Source organism: Onychostruthus taczanowskii, unplaced genomic scaffold (assembly GCF_017590055.1).
Source record: "Onychostruthus taczanowskii isolate IOZ18803 unplaced genomic scaffold, ASM1759005v1 scaffold34, whole genome shotgun sequence".
NCBI classification, from domain to species: domain Eukaryota; kingdom Metazoa; phylum Chordata; class Aves; order Passeriformes; family Passeridae; genus Onychostruthus; species Onychostruthus taczanowskii.
The window spans coordinates 2,504,292-2,530,865 of record NW_024500794.1 but is presented as its reverse complement, the minus strand read 5'-3'; the positions used below and the strand labels follow the sequence as shown (position 1 = coordinate 2,530,865).

At 39.3% G+C, this 26,574-nt stretch overlaps 1 protein-coding gene across 1 annotated transcript in view; it reads right to left on the bottom strand.

Annotated features, from left to right (window-relative positions):
* GSK3B (glycogen synthase kinase 3 beta) overlaps positions 1 to 26,574 on the bottom strand; it is a 149,294-nt gene that overhangs the window by 28,835 nt on the left and 93,885 nt on the right. The window contains exons 5-8 of the mRNA XM_041411048.1: positions 24,964 to 25,094; positions 23,044 to 23,150; positions 13,599 to 13,696; positions 2,488 to 2,583 (exon numbers count right to left, since the gene is read on the bottom strand). Coding sequence (XP_041266982.1) covers positions 2,488 to 2,583; positions 13,599 to 13,696; positions 23,044 to 23,150; positions 24,964 to 25,094 — 432 coding nt within the window. The remainder of the gene's footprint in view (positions 1 to 2,487; positions 2,584 to 13,598; positions 13,697 to 23,043; positions 23,151 to 24,963; positions 25,095 to 26,574) is intronic.

Here is a 26,574-nt window from a genome sequence, read left to right as displayed (position 1 = left end):
TCACTGGCCTGGAAACAACCAGTTCCACACTGCACAGAAACATGCTCTGGGCACCTCAACTGCATGAAAGTAACTCCAGGTGGGGTCTACAAACCCAGCTTTGACAAATACCCATGTTCTATTACACAGCACAAAATCAGGAGATTGCTCTTGTGTCTAAGAGCTTACAGCAGGGAATGACCATATTCTCAGCAGTTCTATTTCAAACATGCTGAAAGTAGCTGCCTAGAAGTTATTTCACACATACAAAAAATCCTTCTGTCTGCTGAGTCCTCTGGTCATAACTACTCAATAAAAATAGCCACCTTCTGCCTATTGTCATGTTCAATAATTCTTCAGCTTATATGGCAAAGATTTGTGCTTCTGAAGCAAGTTCAAGTCCTGTTGGCAACTAGCTGTAGCAGTTTAGTTACATACACTATTGCAACAAAAGTAGAAAAACAACCGACATTATCACTTTCACTTCTTCAGTCACTCCTGCTTTTTCAAAGCCAAAGCTCTGAAGATGTTTTTGTCACTACTCAATTCTAAGACAGAGAACATCTGAGAGGATTGTCTATGCTCACTGACATGTCATCAGATGTTATATCAATACAACTGGGTAAGAACCAATTCTATGTAATACTACTACTTAAATCTATCATGCTCAAATTGTTGAAAGGAAAGGATCTTGAGAAGTAATACACCAAGAAGATAAACATCATTACCAGCATCATGCTGGGTAATCAATTTTTTAAATTTAGCATTTGTATAATAAGTACATTCTCACAAATGAAGTCTCATGTAACCCAATTGCAATAAACTGGTTTAAATCCTATTCTACACCCAGCTGACATCAGGAAGGGCTGTGCGCAGAATGAGTTGAGAATGAGAAGCTATGCTGCAAGCACAACTCTCCAAAACTAATTGTAACCTAATGGAGAATGCAAATTTGATTTTCTGACAAGCTTGTCTTACTTCTTAATTTCACCTGCGATCCTCTACTACCACAAAAAACCCCATTCTTTATAAATAGAAGGAAGTCCGGTCTTTTTGTGAAGCTTCCATTTGCTAAAAGTTGTGTTCTGAGAGACCATCAAGTGCATACAGATGATTTTTAAGACTCTTCAAGCTAAGATAAGCATTTAAACTAACCCTGCAACTCAATTCCATATCCTACAGTACAGCTCTGCACTTCTGCTCCACTATGTATTAATTTAATGTCCCCTAATCCCAACGCCTTCAATGCAATAATTCAGATGAGAACCTAGTATCCAGTGCTACAAGGTTTTTGGGCTTATTCTTGTGACTTTTGCCAGGATGCAATGCACAACTGAAGAGATCACTCCCAGAGACTTCATATGCTCTAATTTTTTCCCTCAGCAACATAAGATATTAAAAACCCTTGCTGGATTTACTGAAGTCCCATACTATTATACATCACTTAACCAACACACAGAAAGTAACTGTGAGATGGAAACACAAACTATGGATTAGTGGGGAAAGTACTCATTGGAGAATCTACCACAAGAAGAGTGATGTATAGTACTGCCCTGGCATGTACTGTCCAGTATATGGCCTGCTATCAATTAGCTCAAATTAGTTTATTCAATGTTTCTACTGCCATAGAGTATTTGGGCCAAAAGAATCTGCCCTGGACATGTGCTCAGCTAGGCATGCAACCCTTCCACACACAGATATTACTTTCTTAGCAGAAGGAAACCTGAGTGCTGAGATAGGATGGAAATACACTGTGACTGTAATGTTAACTACCCAGGCTTCAATTGTCTGAGACTCAGTATTTAACTTATTCCACACCCAAGAGGCTGACTAAATGTTTGTTACTCTCTCTGAAGTCAAATATTCATCATTGCTTGATATGTGGAAGACCAATTAATTGTGCAGCAATGTATTTTTTTCATTGCTAGCAGTTTTCTCTTTGGTCATGGGGGTCATAGTATTGCCTGCATGTACTGCATTGGTGTCTTCCTATGAAGCTAGATAACAAGAAATCTTAAGAAGTAACTCCAAGAAAAAACATCTCCACTCAACAGCACACCTACAGAAGTACAAACAGAATATTATCTATGAGAGAAGCATTTAAGAAAGTGACTCTCAGCCCTCATCACACTATTTATTTAACAGCACTACAAAAGTGCCACATACGTATTGGAACACTTTCCTAATTTCTATGTGACTTTTGTGCATATCAGCTGATAGCCTGACAGTATGTAGAATATTGCAATCTGCTAGTAACACAGACACCATAATCAAAAACCAAACCAAACAACAACCCACCTATCCTACAGGCAACCCCCAGACCAAGAGATATTACAATGTACTGCTTCAATATCGTCTTCTCCTCAGCTATATCAAAAGTTTGCAGGTCCCCAGCTTAGTTAAAGGTACCCAGTTTAGACTGAAAGCCACCAAATCACTGAACAAACTGAACAACTTGAATTTTTACTTTCAGCCCACATCTTTATTATTCAGATCATATAGACTCACCTTAGTCCATGGATGTGCCTTAATCTGAGGAAATTTGAATTCAGTATAGTTTGGATTCATTTCTCTAATTTGCTCCCTTGTAGGCGTTCCCAGAACCTATAGAGGAGAAAGAAAAAGGCAAATTGTTTAGATATGCTTCATATGGAATTTGGACTGAAGTATAACCTATCAGGCATTGAGACAAATGAAGTCAATCTATGCAACTAGTAAGTTAATATAGTGTTGAGAGCCAGACAACAAACTTTTGCACCCAGGAGAAGGAAGTCCTCTCTCTGGGCACCCTTCTCCAGTCTTTGACCACTGTCCAGAGTAAAAAATTATGTTCTACTCTGTGCTGTTGCCACTTGCCCAGCCAGTGGGCAACACTAAGAAGAGCCTGGTTGTTTCTTCACTCCCTCACACCAAAAGGCTTTTACGCACACTGACGAGATCCCTCACCCTTGGCCAAGCCTTCTCTGCCTCAGGCTGAACAGTGCCAGCTCTTGCAATCTCTCCTCATATGACAGATGCTCCAGTGCCTAAATCACCTTTGTGGCCCTTACTCCAACATCAGTGGTCTCTTGCTGGCAATTCCATTCACGCTCCAAGCACAGTGTCAAAAATTAATTATCTTGTATAGAGTTTTTCACAAAATGAAAACATCACTCTCAAACTTAGTGATATTTTGGTGGGGTAGAGAGTTCAGTTTCATTAGGTTTATATAAAACAGTACTACCAAACACATTCAGGGATTGCAGTTCACTGCATATGGTTGATTAAGGATCGGACAAGTAGCATAGACTGCATTTTACAAGTCACAAACAGCAGTCCTCTGACAAGTTTAAAAGATCAGCCAGTTATTGCTGAGCATCTCCTGCTCTCCCCACAAACAAAATCGTGTGGGTTTGGGCGGTGCTTCCTCATCTCAGTATTTCCACATGGAGGACAGACTTAGTTTAAATCTAACTTGGAAGTATCTAAAAGGCATACCACTGTGGTTTACCTTCACCAAGCTGTATTTCTCATTCCCAGAATCTGCACAATGTTATTTATGGATGCAAATTAGTTTTACGAGAAATAACAAACAATTGCACATCTCTTTGAAGGGGTGGGTACATTTTGAAAGGATTTCAGAAATGTCTTGAGGGAATAAGCCTGACAATATGGCATTAGTGCTTTCTTTTCAATTAGCACCAAGTGTGAGAGAGTCATTGTCTTCTAGCTATATATGAAAATTGCAAAGTATCTGCAAGAAATCCCATTGTTTTCTGCTTGCACCCACAAAGGGCACCTCTTTGCTCTGCCGAGAAGAAGGGGAGATGGCAGAAGGCAGGAGTAGTTCCTCTGTGCTGGGCTCAGGCTCATCTATATGAGATCTGTAGTGGCACTGTTTTGGCCCCACAACAAATCCCTCCACACAGCTTAGAGTAATGTTATCACCTCATCTCATCAGACTGCACTGTCACCATCAGGCAACAGATGATTACACGACACTGGCACTCTACCTTGCTGCTTGATAAAGAAATATCTGGTTACAAATTCTGGTATCTGTGCACATTTTCATTCTGTTAGAAGAATGGAAATAACAAAATTGCCCTCCGAAAGTCAGGTAAGGAGGTAAAAGAGCAAGGTAACTGCTGTTTGAGTAATTTGTGGAACAGAGAAATTATCATCAGGTATTATGAACAAAACTTGGTATCTCTTTGCTATTTAAAACAAGAGTTGCAAAAACAAAAATATCCTATCCACAAAGCAACCTTTTAAATAAAGAGCAGCAGCAGAGAAAATAAACTCTGCAACTTGTTCAGGCAGTTGTTCCTTGGATAACAAATCTGAGCAACAAATTGTATAAAATGAACAATAATGTTTTGTAGATCACATCGCTCATGAGGATTGAAAACCCACATAATTCTAAAAGCCAAGGGTTACTCTCAGAAATGTCAGCGGATTTTTTGGGCATGTCTGAAAACACTGACATGTGTTTTAGGGGGTTTAAAAAAACCCTTTTTACCCCCATTTTTAGGGGGTAAAAAAGAAGAACATCTGTAGATTCCATATATTTTGCTCAAGTTTCAAAGGAAAGACAAATTCAAAGGAAAATGTGCCCTTTCCCTTCTGGCTTTCTGTCTGGCACCCACAAGAGCATCAGCCACCCAGCTGCCAGCCCTGCCAGGATGGTGCTGCTCTCAAAGCTTTGATGACCATCACTCTCAAACCTTTCCAGTTCTAAAAGATGAGGGCATTTCCCACCCCTAAATATTATTTTCATCCCAATTTGGGATAAAAGTGATTTTTAAAACCTTGAAAGTTTTTTGATTTACTTAAATTAACTTTCTGAAAAATGATGGGCACGCTCTATTGCTCTCTCATCTTTTCTAAAAGCTAAGTTTTCATGCCTCCCTAGTATAAACAATAGTTTTTTTAAAAGCATGTTTACCTTCTTTACCCTTTTTCTCCTCAAAAAATTCCTTCAATAGCTTTTCTAAGAAGCAGCAAGTAGATTTACTTTAAATTTAGCCCAAATATATCAAACTCGCTTGGTTGCCAAGGCTGCTCAGAACAGGAGCCTACACAGTGCAAGTATATTTAAAGACCACCTATAGCATCAGATAACTTAGATTAGACAAGCAAGGCAAATTTCATGGAAGAACCCACAGACAATGTCTATTCATGCATTTCACTAAAAGCACAGCTGCAACTCCAGATGATGGGAGAGGGCAACTCCTAAGCTCAAGCACAGGCATCTAAGCGACAGCACTTCAGGTTTCACAAATGCTTAGAAAAGAAGGTACTGAAGAGGGATCATGGTAGCTGAAAGAAGGGATTGCCTGGCCTTTCAGCTACATAGCAGCCTTTGACACATGAAGTAACTGTACAAAAGGAAAAGTGACTGCTAGTAGCTACACAGTGTATTTATATTTACTCTGTTCTCTCGAGACTGTAAAACCAGACTGCGCTTCCAACCTTTACTGATAGCAGATTAAAGGAAAAAAAAAACAACACCCCAACCACAAAACAACATGCCCCAAAATCCAACCAGAAACTGAAAAGAGAAGTCGTTTGGAAGGAAGGACAGAAGTTTTGAAGACTGTGTCAAATTCAAGTTACAAATTAGAACATTGGGATGAATAAAGTGATAAACTGTAAAACTGTACCAGTACTTGACTTATCTTGAAGAGGTCCTGTAGTGGATCTCTCCTCACCTCCCAACATACCAATTCTGTTTGTTACATGATTTGAAACTGTACCTCGCTGATTTATACTGAACTTTCAGTATATTAGGAATACTTTCAAGTAACCTTGGTAACAGCAATCAATTAAGCTGCTGCAAAAATTGGTCAAAATTCTTCTTTTGAGAAAGAAGCATGAATTACTGTGCTCATTTTTTTGCAGAATTACTCCATAAAACAGCTGGTTTGCGTTCAGATTGTATTTCATGTGTTTTAATTTGTGCCCATTCTCTTGTCCTGTCATGGGATGCCAAAGAAAAGAGGCTGGCTCCCTCTTTGAACCCTCCCTTCACATACTCTGTACACTAGTAAGATCCCCACCGATCTTGCAAATGTCAGAGAAATACAGGGTCCAATACTGAATTATCCAGGTCAATGCAGATCGGCACATACTATTTTAATTCCTGGGGAATCTTATGGATTCAAGGAAATCCAAGGAAAAGTTTAATTTTTTTTTTCTATTTAATACTTGAAAAACAAAAAAGCGAACCAAAGTAAGTAGTGTAATAATAAAAATGCAGCTGATGGAATCAACTATAACTAGAATGAAGACTCTCAAATCAATGAAGGGGAGGTCGACGTGAGAATACAAAGCATCTTCCTGCAAGTCAAGATGCCAGGTCAACTAGTTTTGCTCTTCATTACCAATTGTCATTATCATAATCTCTTAATTAAAAATAAAGAAGCATTATCTACTAAGATGAACTAAAGAATACACTTGCTGAGAAGCAGACACTGCTCTGATTCTCCTAGGACAAAAATTGCACACAACAGGTTTCACAGTATATTCTGTCAAGTTTTTTCCTTGACATTAGTCTGTAATGGATGAAGGTCTCCAAAACATTTTTGTTCCGCGAACACGGTTCATGAAGGTAGAGTAATGGTATGTATCTCCTGCAATTAAAGAAAAGCTACCATAAAGAAAGGCTCACAAGAATGTCATCCTTACCAAACAAAAAGGGGGGATTTATGAACCTGGAATAAGCCCTGAACTTGAATAAAGATTTTCAGTTTATGTTTTTACAATCAACTTTTTTAGAAGGAAAAGATGGATTATTCAACTCCAAAAGACACTTCAGTTACACCTCAGTACCAAGACAGCTGCTGCCCACACCTGCTTCACTATGCAAACTGCACTGAGTCATTTATGACCAAACCCACACTGTTGCAATAGCAGAGGAAAAGGAAAACTGCAAGAGTTTCAACAAATCCCAGTGGAATAAAGGCCCTTTATGACAACCATTGTTACTGCTGAACATTTGCCAGAATGTAATCAGTTAGAAGCACAGGGACCTTGGTTAGAACCAAGAGCTCAGAAGCTCCAGCTGGTAGTAACTGAACTAGGGAGGGGAGAATGTGATAATTTAAATCAGAAACCTCTAGAAAGCCATGGTTGCAGTAGTATAGTGGTCTTCCCTGGGAAAACTGTGCACATTTATGAGGAAATGTATTCCTCAAAGTCTGATGTTTACGGCTTACCAGATGGCATAATTAATGCTTCTGCAAACATGACTGCACCTCTTCAGAAAGTTGTAAGAGGTGTGCCAATAGTTATTTTAAAAATTCACATTGTAGCATCTCAAGCACTTAACACAGCTTGAGACAATACTTCAAGAGGTCTGTGGTAGAAAGTAAAATAAACTTAGCCACTTTATATACACTTCCTTTCAAAAATACTTTCTTGCCAAACAATGACAGCCAACTAAATATAGATATTTTTTCTATTCATAACACGAAAGGAGCTATACATCAGGAATAGGAAGAAACCCATTGTCACTGCTGACATGAATATAATTGGCAATCAACTTTTTATACTGCCTGCCTGCAAGCACTGGAAGTGATGAATTAAGTGAGGCATAGCAACAGCCAAGTTGTGATGTGGGGGGACATCAGGGAAAAAAATGCCAGAAGACTTCCCTTAGGGCTGAGGACAGAACCCATGTGAAAGCCCATGTCAGACGCAGGCAGGCCGTCAGCACAGGACCACATCCACTACAATGAAACACTCTCCTATGGCTTACTCTCCCAGAAGAGAAGGCTCCTCTGCCCATTTAACTACTCTGACTGGATTTATTTTATTTCAAAAACTGAGCCCAAAATAGTACCTTGACATTTGAGCATGAGCCATATATTATAATTGCAGTCTATACTTAGCATTAGGCGCTGTAAAACTGTCAAGAGCCCAAAAAGTAACACATGAATAGGATTCCTGATACTATTAAACTTGCTTTTTCATATATTTTTCCCCCTAGCTCCCTCTTACTCAGGGAACTATGAGAAGAAGATTTTATTATTCCTCTTAAATTACCATGAAATGCCAGTTTTGGTGCAAGGAATAATCACAGTGCAGTAGCAACCAATAAACTCAAAGCAAACACCACCCCCACCCCGTAACCCCCACTTCTTTCCTGCAGTTTTCACAAGTTGGTTGATTCATTTCATACCCTAAATAGCAGCACACGGAAAAAATATTTCCGGTAAAGAAAACAGCAGGCAGATGGGCTGATGCTGTCCTCCCCATGTCCCAGGGCTGCTCAGATAATTATTGCTGCTTCATTCTTTTGACAGATCTATTTTTTTTTTCTGCTTTTGAGAGGAATATGGGGAAGGTACTAAACAAACTTTGAGAAGATAATTATATTAGAAACAAACCTGATACCCTTCTGAGATTCACTTCCTGCAAGAGGAACAAAGAGTAACCACTGTCTGCAGGAACTGTACTTGAAGACATTTTAAGTTTGGAAAGAATATGCCAGGCAGTTTTACCTTGATGGTTTTGGGATGATGTAGAGCTTGTGAGGCCAGGAATACCAACAAGCTCCCAAGCTTTCACAGGGAGCACAGCAGTCCTGCAGCCACCACTGCTGCACTGCAAGCTGCACACAGGAGACTGGAGATTTATGAAGCAGTCTGTCCTGACTGCATCTCAAAGAAAAATCACTCTTGTGGTCTAAGTGCTCCTTCTTTCAAACTGTATTCAGCAGGGTCCCACTTGCACAGTGGATTTTAAATAGTGAAGTGGCAACTGCAACCCTCCAGGGCTGCTGGAAGAATCCATCAGGTACAAGGCTGCATGACTGCTCTGAGGCGTAGTGTTTACTTGTACATAATTTCTTTATGGGATCACTGATGAAATCCACACTACCACCACTGTGACTGTTTCAGAAACTGAGCACATTTCTGAAGGACATGTCACTTGAAAGCCAGTAGGGGCATGAATTTTAACGAGTATATTGGGTTACCCACTTGAGATATTCCCAGCGATGGGACAACCTAACATTTGAAATAGCAAGGAAGAGCTAAAAATAAAAAGTAAGAGTCACCATTCAAGATCAAAATTCGGAAAAATGCACATGATTTCTCTCCTGTAATAGCATAAGTATTCAAGAAGAGTGTACTTGGGTTAAAGTACTTCAGATGGGGCTCCAAGACACTACTCCCCTGTATCAAATATCATTTTGTCAGGGATAAGTGGTCAAAGTTCTCTCTTTCTCAATCAGACTGAGAACATATGGAAAGACCATATTTAAAGAAATAGGAGCAAGAGGAAAAAAAATTAAAAGAGGACTGTCTTTTGATGCAATTAAGCGTGATGCTGTGGTTCTAGAGGGGTACAGTTTTTCAGACCAGCTTGCAAATACACAGTAGGTCTGGAAAAACTCCAGGTGCAACTATACGGAGAAGATCTTGCAACACTGCTTGAAATGAAACAATATTAAGCCCATTGAAAGTGTCTCAAAATCTGTCAAAAGCCAAAAATGCTTGTGATGCAGCAAGGGACTGAGGATGCTGAGCATATGGCCTGCAGGAAGGGCAAGCTCTGCCAACTGATATATCACCATGAACACAGCTAAAGAGAGGATGTCATCAAGAACTGCATGAGAAAGGAGAACTAATTTAATGTGATGGCATTTTGAAGTCATTATCCAGTCTGATGCAAAAAAAAACTTCACAGCCAGGTGTAGCATTCACTTGCTGTGTTGTGAAATAAACTCTGAATAATCATAGCTGAGTAAGCAACTGAAGAGAAAACTGAAAAGTTTATCTTGGCTCAAAAAAAAATGCCTCAAGTGTAACTGTGATTCAATCATCTTGAATTGATAAGAACCAGCAGTAAAGCTTCTAAGTTGACCTTTTCCTGCAGTGGAATCACTCAAATATAAAGGATGGAAGTCTGACGTATTTCCAAACGTGTGGGTAAGTAGTTTCTTACTATAGCCCATCTCTGGGAGTTTAAAATACACCATTTTCCCTGCCCCTAAGTTTCAGACACACAATTCCAATAAAGCTATCTGAAAAGCAGGACCCCAGATAGTCAAACAGCAGCTCCCAGGTCCCAACCTGCAAGCTTCTACCAAGCTCACTGCTATTCTACAACCGTCAGAGCCCACAGCTCTGCTCCTCCCACAGCCAGCTAGCATTAAAATAAGGCTGTGTTACAATGAAAGTTTGGAATACTAATTTTCTATGGCAGCAAATGGAAGAGGTGGAAGCCATCTGTCAAAATTTTTTATTGAATCCCACCCTAAAGAAAACTTTATACAACATCACGTTTTACACATTATGCCAAGATTTAACATTTCTGGTAATTTCTGCAGATTTGCATGTTCTCAACCATACTGAGGCTATGAAACTTAAACTCACTCACGTGGTTGCTTCTTTTATATCATCCTTTTAAATCTAAGTTGAATTTAAGCATCATTCTGGAAGTGCTAAGAGCAGACAGAATGTTTCATCTCTTCTTTGCAGAGTTAAAAACCAAATCTGCTTAATTCTATTATTGGTCATTTTTAAAGGATACACAGTAGATGGGACAGATCCCTCCCAACACCTGGCAGAATGGAGAAAAATTGACCTCGCTTTCTACTTTTTCCCTATTTTCAAAAGGTGAGGGAAAATTTGAGGTTAACAGTTTTTCCCTCTACTCCCACTTATAAGAAATACTTATAAGTGGATGCAGTGTTACAAGGGAAGCACCTTGTTATCCCGTTCCTAGACAATTTCTCATGGCTGCTGATCTTGATCACAATATTATCAATTATAACTTTTCTCTGTATTCCCACCTTCACCTTCTGCTAGGGCTTTTCTGAATAGTTTTTACAGAACTTCACAACAGAAGATTAGGGAGACAAGGGCACTGAAAAGCAATCAGTTTCTCTAGTTTGCACTCAGCTTCTCTTCCAGTCTTGCCTTCAGAATATATGCTGCATTGGTAACAAATACCGCCAGAAGAACATGGTACCCACCCATTCAGGCTCACATTTTATGCTACACTTACTTCAAGTTTCAGTGAACATCCTTTTTTGTGATTAGTGCTGTAAGATTTACAGTATTTTCCCCCAGACTTTCCTAAAACATACTGCTTCAGTACATTTTGTTTCACTTCACTTCTGTGTGTAGTGGACTACATAGCTAACAGAAGACGGAAAACCCCAGAACAACACAGGTGCGAATGGTCATTAAATATCCCCATTTCTATATTTAAAGAAATTAGTCAGAAGTTTGTTTCTGTGAGGGTGAATATCCTAATTTCAACCTGTAATTTACTGAAATACCCTTTACACTGGGTACTCCTTCAGTTGCCTTGAGAAATAACACCAGATTGCCAGTACTATATATCATCACTACTACGAGTTACTCAAGAAAGTTACTACCACAGATGGTACAAAGGCTATCAGCAACTTTACTGAAATACTCCTCTGCTTCAATACAACTGAAGTGTAAACAAATAAGTGCCACAATTGGAGAACATATGTGCTGTGATATTACTGGCTCATAGATGTTTTTTTCAGTAGTGCAGAACTGATGTTAACAGCTTCTTAGCAAACTTTCAACCAAACCACAAATTTCTGCTTGCCAAGCATGTCAACAACAAGCGACCATCTATCTCCTCATTATTTTACTTTCATATTGTGAAATCAAAGCAATAGTAGGGCAGAGCACTATGGTTTTGCCAATAAGGTCTCTCTGCACTCAGATTTCTCATGGAGCCATGGACAGTCACCATGATATAAAGTTCTATTTACAAAAATTCAGGTGGAGGTTGGGCTCTTCTTGTGGGCAACAAGTGAAAAGACCAGAGGACATAGTTGTAAGCTGCACCAGGGAAAGTTTAGGCTGGACATTAGAAAGCATTTCTTCACAGAAAGGGTGATTAGATATTGAAATGGACTGTGCAGGGGGGTAGTGAAGTCACTGTCCCTGGAGGGGTTTAAGGAAAGACTGGATGTGTCATTTAGTGCCATGGTCTCGTTCACATGGCAGAATTGGGTCATAGGTTGGGCTTGATCTCAGAGGTCTTCTTCAGTCTTGCTGACTCTTTGATTAGCTTTAGTTTTTCAGGATTTTAGATACTCATTAAAAAACAAACCAGGACTTTTCAGAAATGTCCAAAGACAAACACCACATGTTATCACAAGAAATCCTGAGAGGTCTGGTCATCTGACGTGGACCCCTTCACATGTCACAAAAGCAGCGTAGCAAAAAGCAGCACACCACTCCAAGACACTTCTCAAAAGTTAAAAATATTGTCACTTGTACCATCGTCAGCCCTCCATCTGAAAGCAACTCTAGTTTTTTTAAGTGTTTCCTAAGCAAACTGACCCAAGTTGGATAAACTGAGTTTGAAATATACTGGGCAGAAAAGCAATAAGAAGACATCAAGAAAATAATTGGAGAAGTATGTACAAGACATGGAGTCTCCAGAGGAAAGCTGCTGACTGGAGGATGTTCAGCAGGACAGACAGAAACTCCCTGTGGTCAGAACCTGGAAGAGATGGGGTGACAGTCTAGAAATGTCACAGCACACCCCCAAGTCTCAACAGCCCATGTCCTTCAGGCAGAAGAATGACCAGCTGGTTCACTCTCTTAGGACAGGGACAAAGACACTGGCAGCTCTTCTAGTAAGTGACACAGACAAGTAGGAAGTTCTCCTTTTCCACCCACAGATTTGGAGTTTGAGGAGCTTTTCACATGCCTGCCACACAAATATTTATGCACCAAGTTAGTGGCAAAATCAAGGAGGAAATTCTCTTAATACAGTGCCCTCATGGTAATGAAGTCAATAACGCTGAACAGTATGTGTACACAACCTCTGTAACAATGCCATCTTATTATGTCATAGTATAGACTCAGAGGAAAATTATACTGCTCTCTCTGGAAATCTTGTTTCCTTCACTGAAGAAGTTGAAAAAGGTAGAGTAGACAAGGGTGCTGGGAAGTCAGACAACAATCTATGAACTATTCTTCCATGCCTCCAATCTGAGAACCATAGAATATTCACAGCTTTCCAGATTAAATTAATCAAGATGTGCTTGGACCTAAGTGATATATAAGTGTTATGTATTTTGACACATTATTATTTTACCTTGAAAAACAAGACTTTTCAGGTGGAAGGTACCTTTGCCCTACATGTCCAGATTCTATATCTGCAAAAACAAGTGCCCTTTCCCACCTTTCATTTTAAAAGAGCTAGGAGGAAGGAAGAAGAGAAGGTGACTAAGTATGTGAACAATCTGGCATAAGGAATTTAACAACACCGTTTTCAAAGCCAAGTATTAATTCTGTGCAACAAAGGAAAAAGAGACAGACTTCTAAAGAATGAAAATCATACATTAATAAATATTGGCCCAGTATGAAAGCACTTTTTCCAAGCACACTGTAAGTGCAATCCTTTATGAGGGAAAAAGCCCCAATATATATCACTATGCATAACTGCAAGAAGAGAAAGCAAAGATCATCAGGTTCTCAAAACAGCATGAGAAGTATTTTCAAACCGTTTACATGCAAAACCCTGTACAATCATGTCAGAATATATGTATGTTCACCAGTTTACAACAGTGCATGTTTTCATACTGGTTCCCAAGGAATAATGCAGTCAAAACAACACTTAACATTCCATACCTTGATTATTTCCACCAACTGATCCACACCACTGTCACCTGGAAAGATCGGTTGTCCTAGTAACAGTTCAGCCAATACACAGCCTGCTGACCACACATCTAAAAAGGGAAAGGTGGAGGACAGGGAAAGGTATCAGTAAAATATACATATTGAGCCATTCATAAAAAAACCCCAGTCATTTTAAGCTGCTTACTTTATCCTCTGCCATGTTTGACACTGTATGCAACACAGCTAAAAATGAAAACCATTCCTATCCTAATGTTACCAGGTACCTGGTATAAAACAACAGTGTGCAGACAGTCTTAGAAGTCAAACTGTGAGATAATGATCTGAGAACTGGAAAATCATGTTAAATGCCGTAATACATTGACATTAAAACTTACATATGCAGGGAAAAGACCATAAAATGCTTGCCATTTGTAAATTGAGAATTTCCTCCATCCCTGTGTTGGTTTAATTCACACTGATAATGAACTATGCATAGGTATCATCCAACACAATGGCTGATGTTTTTACTGTTTCCGAGTGTTGAACAGACTCAGTTTTTCATACATGCAATGACAGACGAACCAGTACTGCCGGTATTACTGGTATCCTGAAGTACATCATGATTAAGGGATCTGGGAGGCAGCCTATCTAACCAGTCACTTCAAGACCTAATCTTTATCCCAATTCCATTTGCCAGCTTGGATGAGTAACAGAATTGCAAGTCATAGATCACATGTCAACAGCATCTGCAGAAGAAGCCTTCCACTAATTTTTGCATGTATACCAAAAACCTCAAGTAGTCCTCAGGATCTATTCCTCCTACATGAAGGAAATTTTCACAATCTATTGCAGGTATATCTTCTCAAATAATCAGGCAATTCAATATTACAGAAGGAACTTAGGAATGTATGTAAGCGTGCTACAGAATATAGCATTTTGTTTTTGGAATGTAATTAACTAGAAAGAAAAATATAACAAAGCGAATGCAATAAACACTGTATAACAGTGTTTGGGAGAATCTAATGTAATTGCACAGCAAGTAAATGGCATTTTAAGCTCAACACAGTAGAAGTATTGCAGTTTTCTGCATCCAAGTACAAGATTCACTGTAAGGTTTTCTAGAAAGTCATCAATTGTTGATTGAATACCTGAAACCTTACACTAAAATCCAATCTCAAACAAGCTGTCAGCAACAGAAGATCTGTAAAGCCTATAATAGAAAGAAATACCCCAAAAGGGAAAACCAGTCCCCTTCCACCCATATTTCTTTAAACTCTCACCTACTTTTACGAGCTAGCCTTGTCCCCCATCAGAATTTATCTCCTGAGGCCTGTTCCACCTGAGATAATTTATGCTATGACAGAAATCCTTACTCCCTCATCTATTTCAACTATGTCCCATCCCTGGCAGTGTTTGAGGCCAGCCTGGATGGAGCTCTGAGCAACCTGGTCTGGTGGAAGGTGTCCCTGCCCATGGCAAGGAGTTGGAACAAGGTGATCTTTAAGGTCTGTTCCAACCTAAGCCATTCTATGCCTCCATGGTACTGTAAATATATAGGATATAATATAGTAATATATTATATAATATAATTATCATATTATTTTTAATTATAATGATATTTATTTTTAATTATTGTTAGATTAATTTTAATTATTATTAGATTAGATTATTATATATTATTAGATAATGATATATAGGATATAATATAGGATATAATAGGATATACACAATCCTGCCAGTTACGGCTACAGGTCTGAGTAAGGAAAACATCTCTGCCAATTCTCCAAGCCATCTATTATCACTTTGTCACAACCACGACAGAGTGGTGCAAATTAAAATCAAATAAAGCTTTCAGGAGTTTAAGACTTATATCAAAATAATCAGCAAGTTAAAACACAGTTTGCCTTCTTCAATTTCTAAAGGAAAGAGTGAGAAAAATACTTCCTTTCCTCAGGAATATGGTTCAATTGGAACATACAGTAGACTAACACCACTGTCATTACTCCAGCTTTTGAAATTATTTACTTCCAAATCAAATGGATGCACTTTTACCTAATGTCTTGGTACAAACATTGCATCAGGGTTTAACCTAAAAAGTTACTACTTACAATGTAAACAGTACCAGAAATACTTTGAAGTTTTTTAACAAGCAAACATACAAGATGATGCTTTCTAATCTTCTAGTCACATTTAATAAAAGCTGATATGGCCACTGAGGTGCTAAGATCTCTTTTGGACAACAAACTAAGAAGGAATCATGTAAAGAATGTTTAATTGCATCTATCTGCTAATCAATGTCTCTCTGATAGCTCCTGCTGTTGGACCAACAGACCCAGCAAAACCATGATGCAAAGCATCACCTTTTGTGTCTTCCATGCCTATTAGGTTTAGAGGAATTGCGTAACAGTTCAACAGACAGCACAGCTTTATTCAAAAGTATCGAACAGATAGATTAAATGTACTAAGCAGTCAGAGCACTGTAACTTAGAAGTCTATTTAAAGATACCTTTAAAGGGTTTTAAATAAGCCAAGTCCTTTAGACTGTCATTTGTAAAACAAGTAGTTACACCAAATCTGTAATAATTATTTACAACCTAAATCCTTATTTTGACTGAAAATGTTATATATGGCAAGGAAAAATACTTGAAAGAATATATACAAACACAAAGCTGACAGGAGAGTAAGACATCAATCAAAATTCACTTCCTTTAAGATTCTGAAACTATGCTAGCATTACTTTTTTCAGATTAGACTGGTTTTCGTAAACTATTTTAAATAATCTTCTGGTCTGACTGCTCCACTATGTTGGCTTTGAGCTGCTTTTGGTTTTCCTAGTTTTCCGAAATGCTTTTGCACTCCACCAGCCCATTTCAGACAAGTCTGTAGGGCAGAAGTCTCAAATAAAATTTCATAAAAACAGCAGGAAGCATCAGTGTTCCTGCCAAGGTGAGGAAGGTTCAGTCCCTGGGGGAAGTGCTAGGCTTGCCCCAGCCCTGCCAAATTGCAACTGCAAACCAGTCAAACAATGTGCAGGTCCTTGTTCAAGAAGGCCAAGCACAAACAGCAGAGGGCACATGAGAAAGCTGAGGGCATCACATGGGAACAGAGGAAAAAAAGCAAAGGATGTAGGTCATGAGGAAATAGGTGGCAATGGCTGAGGAATACTTGCTGCATTCATGCTGGGTTTAATCCCTCAAAAATACAACAAAATCCATCAGAAACCTGTTGCTCCTTATGCACTGAAATCTTCCAAACTAGGCAATTTTAAGTCTTGTTAAAAGTCTATTTACTTTTCCTTTACTTTACCTGCTAACACTTGAAATACACAGTGAAGTAAAACACAGGCATTTCAAAATCTCCATCTTTTTTCTAGGCATGTAATTTCACCAACTTCCAAATTAGGACTTGGGCAATGTTCCCTGGACAAGGAAGTGAACAAATCCTTGAAGCATTCTCAACAAAATCCAGAGAGTGGAGGCTAACTTGAGCAGCTCCAAGGAGTGACAGAAACAAAACACAACATACACAGGTATTTATATAACTCTTGATAAGCGATGCACGATAAGGAACAAGCTAAGAAATTTCATCTCTGCTGAAACTTGATGGAATTTATGCCATTGACTAAAATTTGGTTCCAGGATAGTTTGCCTTTTTTCCCCCCACACCCTTTATATTTTGCATTAAAAAATTTATCTACCACATCAGGATGGTAAAATTCTTCCTCAAGCCTGAAGTAAACAAGTACTAATTTGTGTATTTAAAGACGTGTTACTTAAAGGAAGTGATCAGCTTACGGTAGTTCCTTCCCAGAGACTTTTCTGTCTTAGTACAGTCAGAGCTAACTGCTACAGATTAATATGTGGTGTAACTACCTGCTCCCACAGGAGAAGAAGTATTTTCTGAACTATTTCTTTTCAGTATGTGCAAGTTAATTAAAGCAAACTGGGACTCTCATTCACATGCTTTAAAATAGCTAATAAACAAGCTAAGAGAGAATCTTAGAAGAAAACACGTCAACAAATGGTCCTGACGCCAAACTAGTTGGGACAATGTGAAATTTTAGGAGAAAATACTGAAAACTATTCATTTTAGGAAAGCAGGCAAGAGTACTTTCTTCATACCTTCAGTGAAATGTAGTCTAAACTATACAGAGCATAAATACAACTACCAGGCAATAGCAACCTTCAAATAAGCTTATTTCAGACAGTTTTCACACATTACAATGGTAGCTAATGCCATATCTTTCCTAGACTAAAGAACATTTAGATAAATACCATTACCACCTAACCTACCTCCATTAATTTAAACACATAAAAATTCATATAGCCTCTTGTACTACAAAACTTTTCTTAAATTAAGTCTCTACTACTTTATTGATCTTTAGAGCTGTTAGATGGATATTGTCTAATAATATAATCTTCATAATGCCCTTGCTTTTGAATGCATTCTAGCATTAGAAGGCAAGAAAACAAGTATTTGTCTTTAAATCAGGAAGAGGCATTTGGGAGGACCAGTGCAAAATACACTCCTTAGCTTTAATTCTGTAAGCATGCAATAGCCATTTTGAGTTGGAAATTAACACCCTGTCCATAAATTTCACTTTTTCTGATCTCAAACTCTGCCTTCCCAAGTTGAAAAGCTGGCTGTCTTCTTCACAGCACAAGCACCATTCATTGAATTACACTCTAGGTCTTCTAAGTCGTTATTTGGAGGCCAAGGAGGAGGAAGGGAAGGGGGGAAAAAAGAAGGTTTCTCTCATCCACTTAGTACAAATTAAGAATTTCCATTTATCTCATGCTTTATGGGGCGTATTTACCTTCCTACTTTTTTATTACACTCATCTACTCATCTCTGCCTCACTATTCCTTCATCTTGATTGACTTCCTCCATCTTGGAGGTGACTCAAAGTTGCTGCTCTGGAAACTGTGGAAACAAACCAAGAGTCAGAAAAGCAGCCCTGGGAAGTCATAAAATCAACAGCTTCTAGCTGCCAAATGCCAGACCCAAAGTGCTTTTCACTGATGCTTGTTTGAAACAATATTTGGGATGTGAGAACAAGAGCAAAATTCAGGATTACAGGCAGGTGTGCTGTTGGTAGAAGTTTCGCACATCAAACCACCACAGATCCATGGAATGAGGAGAAAGAGTAAGGCTGAAACATGAAAATGCTTGAAAAAACATGCTTGTTCCAGTACTTGGAACAAAAGCTAAACACAGATATCTCTATTCTTTTGCAATGAAGAGATGAAACTACAATGACAGGTGGTAGAGTCGTTCAGTAAATTAACACATCTGCTTACTTTCAGCACTGGAAGTTGCCATTTGAGAAAGAAGCAAATCCTTCTGACTGTTTGGCAACTGTTCATGGACACACCTTGTGGTGGTTCTTCCCCAAGAAACTCTGAGACAGGCCAACTACACATACCTGCAGAATAGCTTCTGCTCCAGACTGCTGAGTAAAACACTCACGCTTGCTAGGAAAGTGAATGAACATGATACTTATTTTCAGACACCCCAAGAGAAGCCAGCAGTGGTCATGCAGATCAATCTTTTCCTGCCAGTGGCTATAAATGTTCCCTCTGGAACGCTCCCAACTCCTGCCAGCGCAGTAGTGGAACAAAAGCACTGAGACCAGCAGCCCCTCGTGCAGAAACACCACCAGGATCTGGTGAGCCCTCCCCTGCCCTGCACCTCACCTAGGGAAAAAACACATGAGATTGAGGGAAAGCTCAGCTGCACAGCTTCTATCCATACAAAAGGAGCTCGAGGCAACAGAAACATCTGCACTCACCCCTACTGCAGTGCCTGTCCCAGGACAATATAGGGGAACGTGGGCAGCCATCTCAGGGTTTTTCAGCAGCAGCATCACCTATATGACCAGCACAGCCAGAGCCATGCCATCAACATATCTGGGATGCTATAACACACAGACTGGCAAGGAAGAAGCCTCAGCCAAAATGCTGTCATGGCATAGCTGAAGGGCTTGGTTTGGGAAATAACCAACAAACCAGCCCCCCACTTCCCTCTCCCACCCCCCATCCAAAAAAAACCCCCAACCAACCAACAACAATAACAGACTCCTGCAAATTAGCTGCAGGACGTAAACTGTCCATTCCCAGCAAGCTTTAGGGACACACACAAACACACACACTTGCAGAATTCACAGCCAAAGGAGCACTAAGGCCCAATCTGTACAAGCTATGAAGGCACCCAATTGACATGAATATTTGTGCTTGACCATTGAAAATCCTTTAAAGTTCTAAGGCAGGCACATAACAGAACTATTATGGGCAGGGATTTGTAGCTATTTGTCAACAGTGACTATTTAAGAACTCTAATAGGTCATTTCCCAGGTCGTTATTTTAAAAATAGAGTCCCAGGTTTGCCGGAGGCACTAACTGCAGTAAATGTGATTTGATGCTACTCTCACTATGGTATATATTTAAATGCAGAACTAATGTGGTACTTTACAGAAGTGTAACAAACATCACATCCCTGGCTCAGTTACTTTTTAAAGGGACCTCTTGGGTTAGAAGTGAAGTCATGCACTTCAATGAAATAATCAAGATCCTAGAAGTTAAATGCCATTTTACAGTTTGTTGTGTCATCCAGGAAGAAGAGATACATCCTGGAACCAACTGGTACACTGAAGAGCAAGTAATGTCACGAGGACAAACTCATGTGTTTAAAGGCAATCTGGATGAAGACAGACATCCTAATGCAGCTCCTGGTTACAATGCTAAACAAGATGACTAACACCTGACACGGTCATAATGCAGCTGGCTGTGCTGTAAAGTATTGGGCCACCAGTGTCACTGCCTAGTCTTAAAAAGGACTTCTTGCTCAGAAATACTTCCAGTCATTATCCTATTGTAGTGCATTATAATCATAAGCCCTGCAGTAACATTAACAAACAAAAAAACCCTTCACACAAACAGCTGGAAACCTTGCAGATAATGTAGGAAAATTTCTACTTAGAACACTTTAGCTTTGGCTTTGTATTCTTCACTGATTTTACTTTTACCATAGTTTTATTAGAGGATATTTAACTGGGGGAATAAAGATCCTTGCCTTACATATAAAGCTCACTTTTTGTCACCACACACACACAAGTGATTCTTACAGAGTGATAAAGACTACAGTGGCAAAAGGTTTTTACGCCAACTCACAAGGAAAACAAGAACTATAAAAACCAAGCATGCCAACATGTAAGTTGAAAAGGCAGTATTACAATACTGAAGCATTTCACAGTTCCCTATACTCTGAGCTATGGATAAAGCACTAAGAATTACATGCTCTTTTCCTTCTTTCAATAAATCCCTCTATGCTTGTTGATTGGTTTTCCAACAAGCTGGATGAGTTTGGATGAACAATCCCACATGAAATAAGGAAGGGTTTTCACTACACACCATTGCTACCTACCAGCAAGAACTAAGGAATATGTACAAACAGCAGCACCACAAAATTAACCCTTACAACTTCTAGCAGATTGCAGAACAGTGGGAAACTGTAGAGCTTGTAAAAGCAATTTATTCCTGCTCATCTCCCGAATCCAAAGACTGCTAAGAAAGAAGGGGAAGGTGGATAGGACAGGAAGAAACGAAGGAATATGAACTTAATTTTCAAGCAATTCAGTGCAAATTTCAAAGAAAGCACTTGGAGGGACAGGTGGGGTTTTTTGGCACAATAAAGTCAGAACAGTGACTGAAATTCAAGATATTTTTGGAGGCAAGTGAAAAATTGCACTTCAGAATGGAATTTTTATTAGAACCGTTTTAGAGACCAACAGGTAAAACAACAAAAAATGGAAAGCACAACTTGAAAAAGGGTCTGCAGTTGGAGCAAAAGACACTTCATAGGCTTATCTACATATCAGTCTCTCCTACTGACAAATAAAATACGTGTTTTATGCAGCTATCCTCTGCAACAAGAGGTCCCAGTGCACTCTGATAATGCAGCTGAACCCATCTATTAGCTCTCAGCTGGCAAAAAGATGTCAAATGGGATCAGCTACCTTCCCCTCATTTATACACTCACAACACTTTGCTTTCACCTGGGCTTTGCTGCTTACTGGACTGCACAATACTGCTGATTGCACTCACACACACAGCAGGAAGTCCACCTGCCAAAATCTCTTGTCAGATGATGCTGAACCAGCAAATGAAATAGTAAACTGCGAGAGCCAGGGTACCCAGGGGCAAGAGCAGGGGTGGGGCTGCCACTTCTGGCAGCAGCCAACAGTAAGTTCTGCCCTTGTATCTTGACTGTGCCGTACTTTCCCCAGACTACTCTTGGTTATGCCTATTTTTCCTACCAGGAAGATATGCAAGAGTTGCTACAATACACACTCAACAGTAACTAATGGGAAAAAAAATTGTGAGAGCAGGGAAGTCTTCAGGAACACAATGAGGTGGGGTTTTTTGTTCCTTTTTAAGAACTGCAGAGTTAAAACAAGTCAGCCAGCCACTGAATTTCACACTAGTTCAAACATAGTGAGTTTAGATATACTGGTTATAAACATAGTCTGCCAAGAGTTGATCATGATCTCAAAATCCTTTTGAATCCTTTAAACCTTGCCTAAATGACTCAAGTCCATAAGCAAGGTAAAAGGTTCCCCAGTATTGTGCTGAGAGCCAAATCTGCTCTCTTTTGCACTAGAACTCAGAAGGAGCCCAGGCAGTATCTTGACTGAAAAACTGAAGTAGTTACCAACAACCAGCCAACACACTGTTGTTCATTTCCAAGATTTTTCATTTTGCTGTTCATTTTTGGTTCTCTACTGCAAGAAAACTTGGCTGTTCCCTGAACTCCATCAAACCTCCAGCTTCCCTAGTATTTCCATGACACAGCTATGTGTCAGGTATATAGAAAGAGTTGTGTTCAAAATTAATGACTGAAGGACAGTAAAAGCTAGCAGAATTAACTGAATTAGAAGGACTGCTGTACACAATATATTAAAGTTGTAAAGAGAATTTAAAATCAATCATTAGGCCACACTTACGTCCCCCTATAAACTCTTTACTAAAAGCCAAGTAAATAAATCACAGATTTATGTCTAAACCACAGCACATCAGAAGCAGCAGCTGGTTTTCTGCAGACATTCTTCACAGTTATTTCAAGTTACTAAAAATGCTTTTCTGGCTTGAGGTCTCACACCTACTTTTAAACTAAATGGTAACATTACATGGATTTTTTTTTCACTTGTAATTAGACTTCCCCCCCCTACATTGAAAAAGCCCCTTTCCTGGTATAATTAATGCTGAAATCTCAAAAGTTGTAGAAAGCACAGCAGACATCTACAAAACATTTGTATTTCTTTAAAAAGTGGTACCTAATAATTTACAACCAAATCCAGCCCCTGGGGTTTATATATGAGATCTCTGGAAACCTTTACACCTCAGTACAGGATAAAAACTGAGGCAGCTGGTACAGATTTCAACCAAATGCACACACATACCTATACTGGAGGTATAATCAGTGGCTCCAAAGATCAACTCTGGTGCCCTGTAGTACCGAGAGCAGATGTACGACACATTGGGTTCTCCACGAACCAGCTGTTTTGCACTGGAAAGGAAACAACAGTATTTCAGTAATGAGCACTTCTACAACATTGCTGTGCACACCAACACTAAGCTTTGGCACTCTTCACCTACTCCCCATTCCCAAATGTTGAAGTACAGTGTTCTTCTAAGCTGATGCAAACTGACTCCTTGATTCATTGTGAAATCAGTTCAATCCATCAAGCATTACCTTCTACTGGGGACAGCAAAGGAAATTCTGAGTACAATCTAGGTGAAAAACAGGGTCAAATTTTTGGTGGCCAGCTGTCTTTTGACAGATACAAAGGCTTGTTTACAGTGGAAAAGAGGACAGAAAACAGTTTGGTCAAATGTAGTCACCCTTTGAGGTTTAAAAGCTCTGGATACTCACAAGGACTGAGTGGGGTATTTCTGTCTGTTTGGGGTTTTTGTTTGTTGGTTTGTTTTTTTGTTTGGTTGGTTTTTAATTTCCATTACAATATTCTGCTCTTTGCTACTTAAGGGAGCATGGTATGAGGTGACCAAAAAAAAAAAGCCTTTGCCATTGTATTCACATGTTAATGGTCCACAATTAACATGAAGGTTTCTCTTATACTGTAATCGATCAGCCACAAAGGATCTAACCTACAGTATTGCCTCAATACTTCTCTTTGAAAGAATCCAAGAAAAGAATGGACCACAAGACCACATTACTTTGGGAACATTAGTCTGTGGGTATATTACACTTCTTTCTTAATTAACAAGAGCTAGGCAAAAAGGAGCTGGAAGACAAAATTTCTCTTTTGGAAATAAGACATTCACCTAAGTAGCACCAAACACTGCAGAGTAGCAAGCCAGCCACATCCAGTGTTCAGCTCTCCAGACACTCCTCTGGAAGAACTTCCACCACCCATTTTAAAAAGTCTCAGTTTTCTGCATAGAAACTACAGTTAACAAATTCCCACTGATAAAAAAAATAGTAGGTATTCCCTTTACACATTGACAGTTTTGAGCTTCAGCATGATTCCTACTTTCTCCAACGCTGGTGAGGTAGAGCTGAGGAGGAGATCCGGAGGCACCAGCCACAACGATGCACTGCTTGAGTAACCCTCATCTGACATTCCCACTCACTATGGGCAAGCAAATTTAGCAACAGCAGCTTCTGTGACCTCTGACACATATACCCCAACTATTTTAGTCTGCAAAGTTACAGCACAATATAAAGACTGAACTTTCTCAGAGAGAAATCTATGCCCTGTGTCACTGCCAATTGCCAGAATTTCTGCATCACTACTAAGATGGGGGCTGGACTCTAAAGGTGATTCTGTGTGGATATTGGAAATAAATGTGCCTTTGGAAACTAGAACATAGATGTCCACTATCCAAGAGCTTCAACTGGAAGTGCTGCTTCTGATTTTGAGCCTCTGTGGTATTTGCAGCATTAAGTGAATTGTTGTAAATGCAAGTAGACTGACTAGTGTAACATCAGCCTTTTTAAGTTACAATGCCACCACGCCTGTCCTCTCTTGCCCAAACACACTTCACTGCAGTAACTGGTTCTGGCTTTCCAAGCTGCAGTATTTTCCCTATGTCATGGTGTATCTATTTTATTTTTCTAATACCTGCAAAAATAAGAGGCATGAAGTTTAATTCTCTCCCCCTCTTAATACCCTTTTCCAGCTCTTCCCTGCCACTCCTTTGAACTCACTTTGAGGGGAAAATAAAATATCAGTAATTCCTATTTTAAGCTACACATAAAGACTTTCTAAGGGACACAGAGAATTTCTTGGCAAAGTTGCATTAAGGTTCACTTTGAAGGAAGATCTTTTCACTAGGTTTCAGGCCACAAATGTGCTTACCTTCCAAAGTCACAGAGTTTTAGAACAGCTGTATCAGGGTCCAGCAAGAGGTTCTGTGGTTTTATATCCCGGTGGCAGATCCCAAAGGAATGGATATAGGCTAAACTCCGGAACAGCTGATACATGTACAACTGGAACACAGAAATACCAGTCAAATCAGGGTAAACAATTAGTTTAGCACAAACCCTTATTAGAAGAAAAACAAAATCACTGAGAAAAAGACCATACTGAATGCCTATTAGGGCTATGAAGGTGGGCAAGGTATTTGCATATCTTCCCCACACACGCTTTGCTGCATACACACACATGTGGTTCAAATCTTTTTATGTGTCCTTTGAGATAGTATACTTAGCATAATTTCAAAGAAATAATTGTGCCAGTTTTCCAACATGTGTAAATAATGGCAATCATAAAAAGCATACACAAAATAAAGGTGTTTCAGTCTGCTCTACAAATCAGCATCTTCACAGCAGTGAAGTATTCCAGGTTCTTAAAAAAAACCCAAAAACCCAAACAACTAAAAAAAAAATACCCCACAAAATCCAAAAGAAAACCCTTTACTTAGGGAAGCTATATTAAATTTTACCCAAAGACAAGGGTAGTGTCTCAGCCTGGCACTGAAGTAAATCTCCCAGTGTTTCTTGCTGAGGGGACAGAGTAATTTTAATTTCAAATCTCTGGACAAAACCAGAAGGCAAATAAAACCAACTGTTCAAAATAAGTTTATGCAAGGCACAGCAAACAAGTATGCTGAGGGAGAGTTTTCTCTGCCCACTGTCCAGGGCTGGCTAACCCCTCAGCAAGGGGAGATATTACGAAGCCAAGAGCTTCACAGGGGAAGCTTACAGGGCAAGGGGAGGATGTCCAGCTTCTGGAGCTACACAACTTTTGCTATGGATAATAAAAAGCTGCTGGATACAATTAAGGATGTATAGCATATACAGTCACAAAGGCATGGAAAGCCCTGTTTTTAAGGTTGACAAAGGGCTGCCAGGTTATTTTTCATGTTTGTTGTGTCCCCACAAGTTTCCACTTAAAATCAAGCTACAGGCAGGACACTATACCAGAGATGCAACTCCACACTTTTCTTTTATAAGCACATTTTCCACAGTTCACCTTTAATGATGTATATAACCAGGTGCAATTACTTGATATTGATATCAAGTCATGTTTGCCTCTCTTTCACCATTATCTTTGTCGTCACACTTTCTCTCCCCCTTTTTTTCTGTTGTTTGTTTGGCAGGAAAGTAGGAGAGGGAAGAGAATTGCTTGAATTTTGGCTCTAGGCCTCTGGTTTTCATACTTGATTCTGAAAACCACAACTCTGCACAAAGAAAAGCAAACAAACATTTTTTCCGAATTGCCTGTTCTAGTATGTATTGTGCAAGTGTATTGCAAAATAATGCAAAAGACTGCTCTAACTTGAGAGGTCAAGTCAACACATGTGGGATTTATAAAGTATGCCTTTCATTTCCACACAGCAAACCCAAAATTTCCAAGGACTCCTCACACCAGGTTAGAAATTACAAATAAAAATTAACCAGAAGATTAATAGAACAGCTTCTGTGCAGCTTTACATTCCTTTGTTACTCAGGGAAAAGCAGCTCTCTG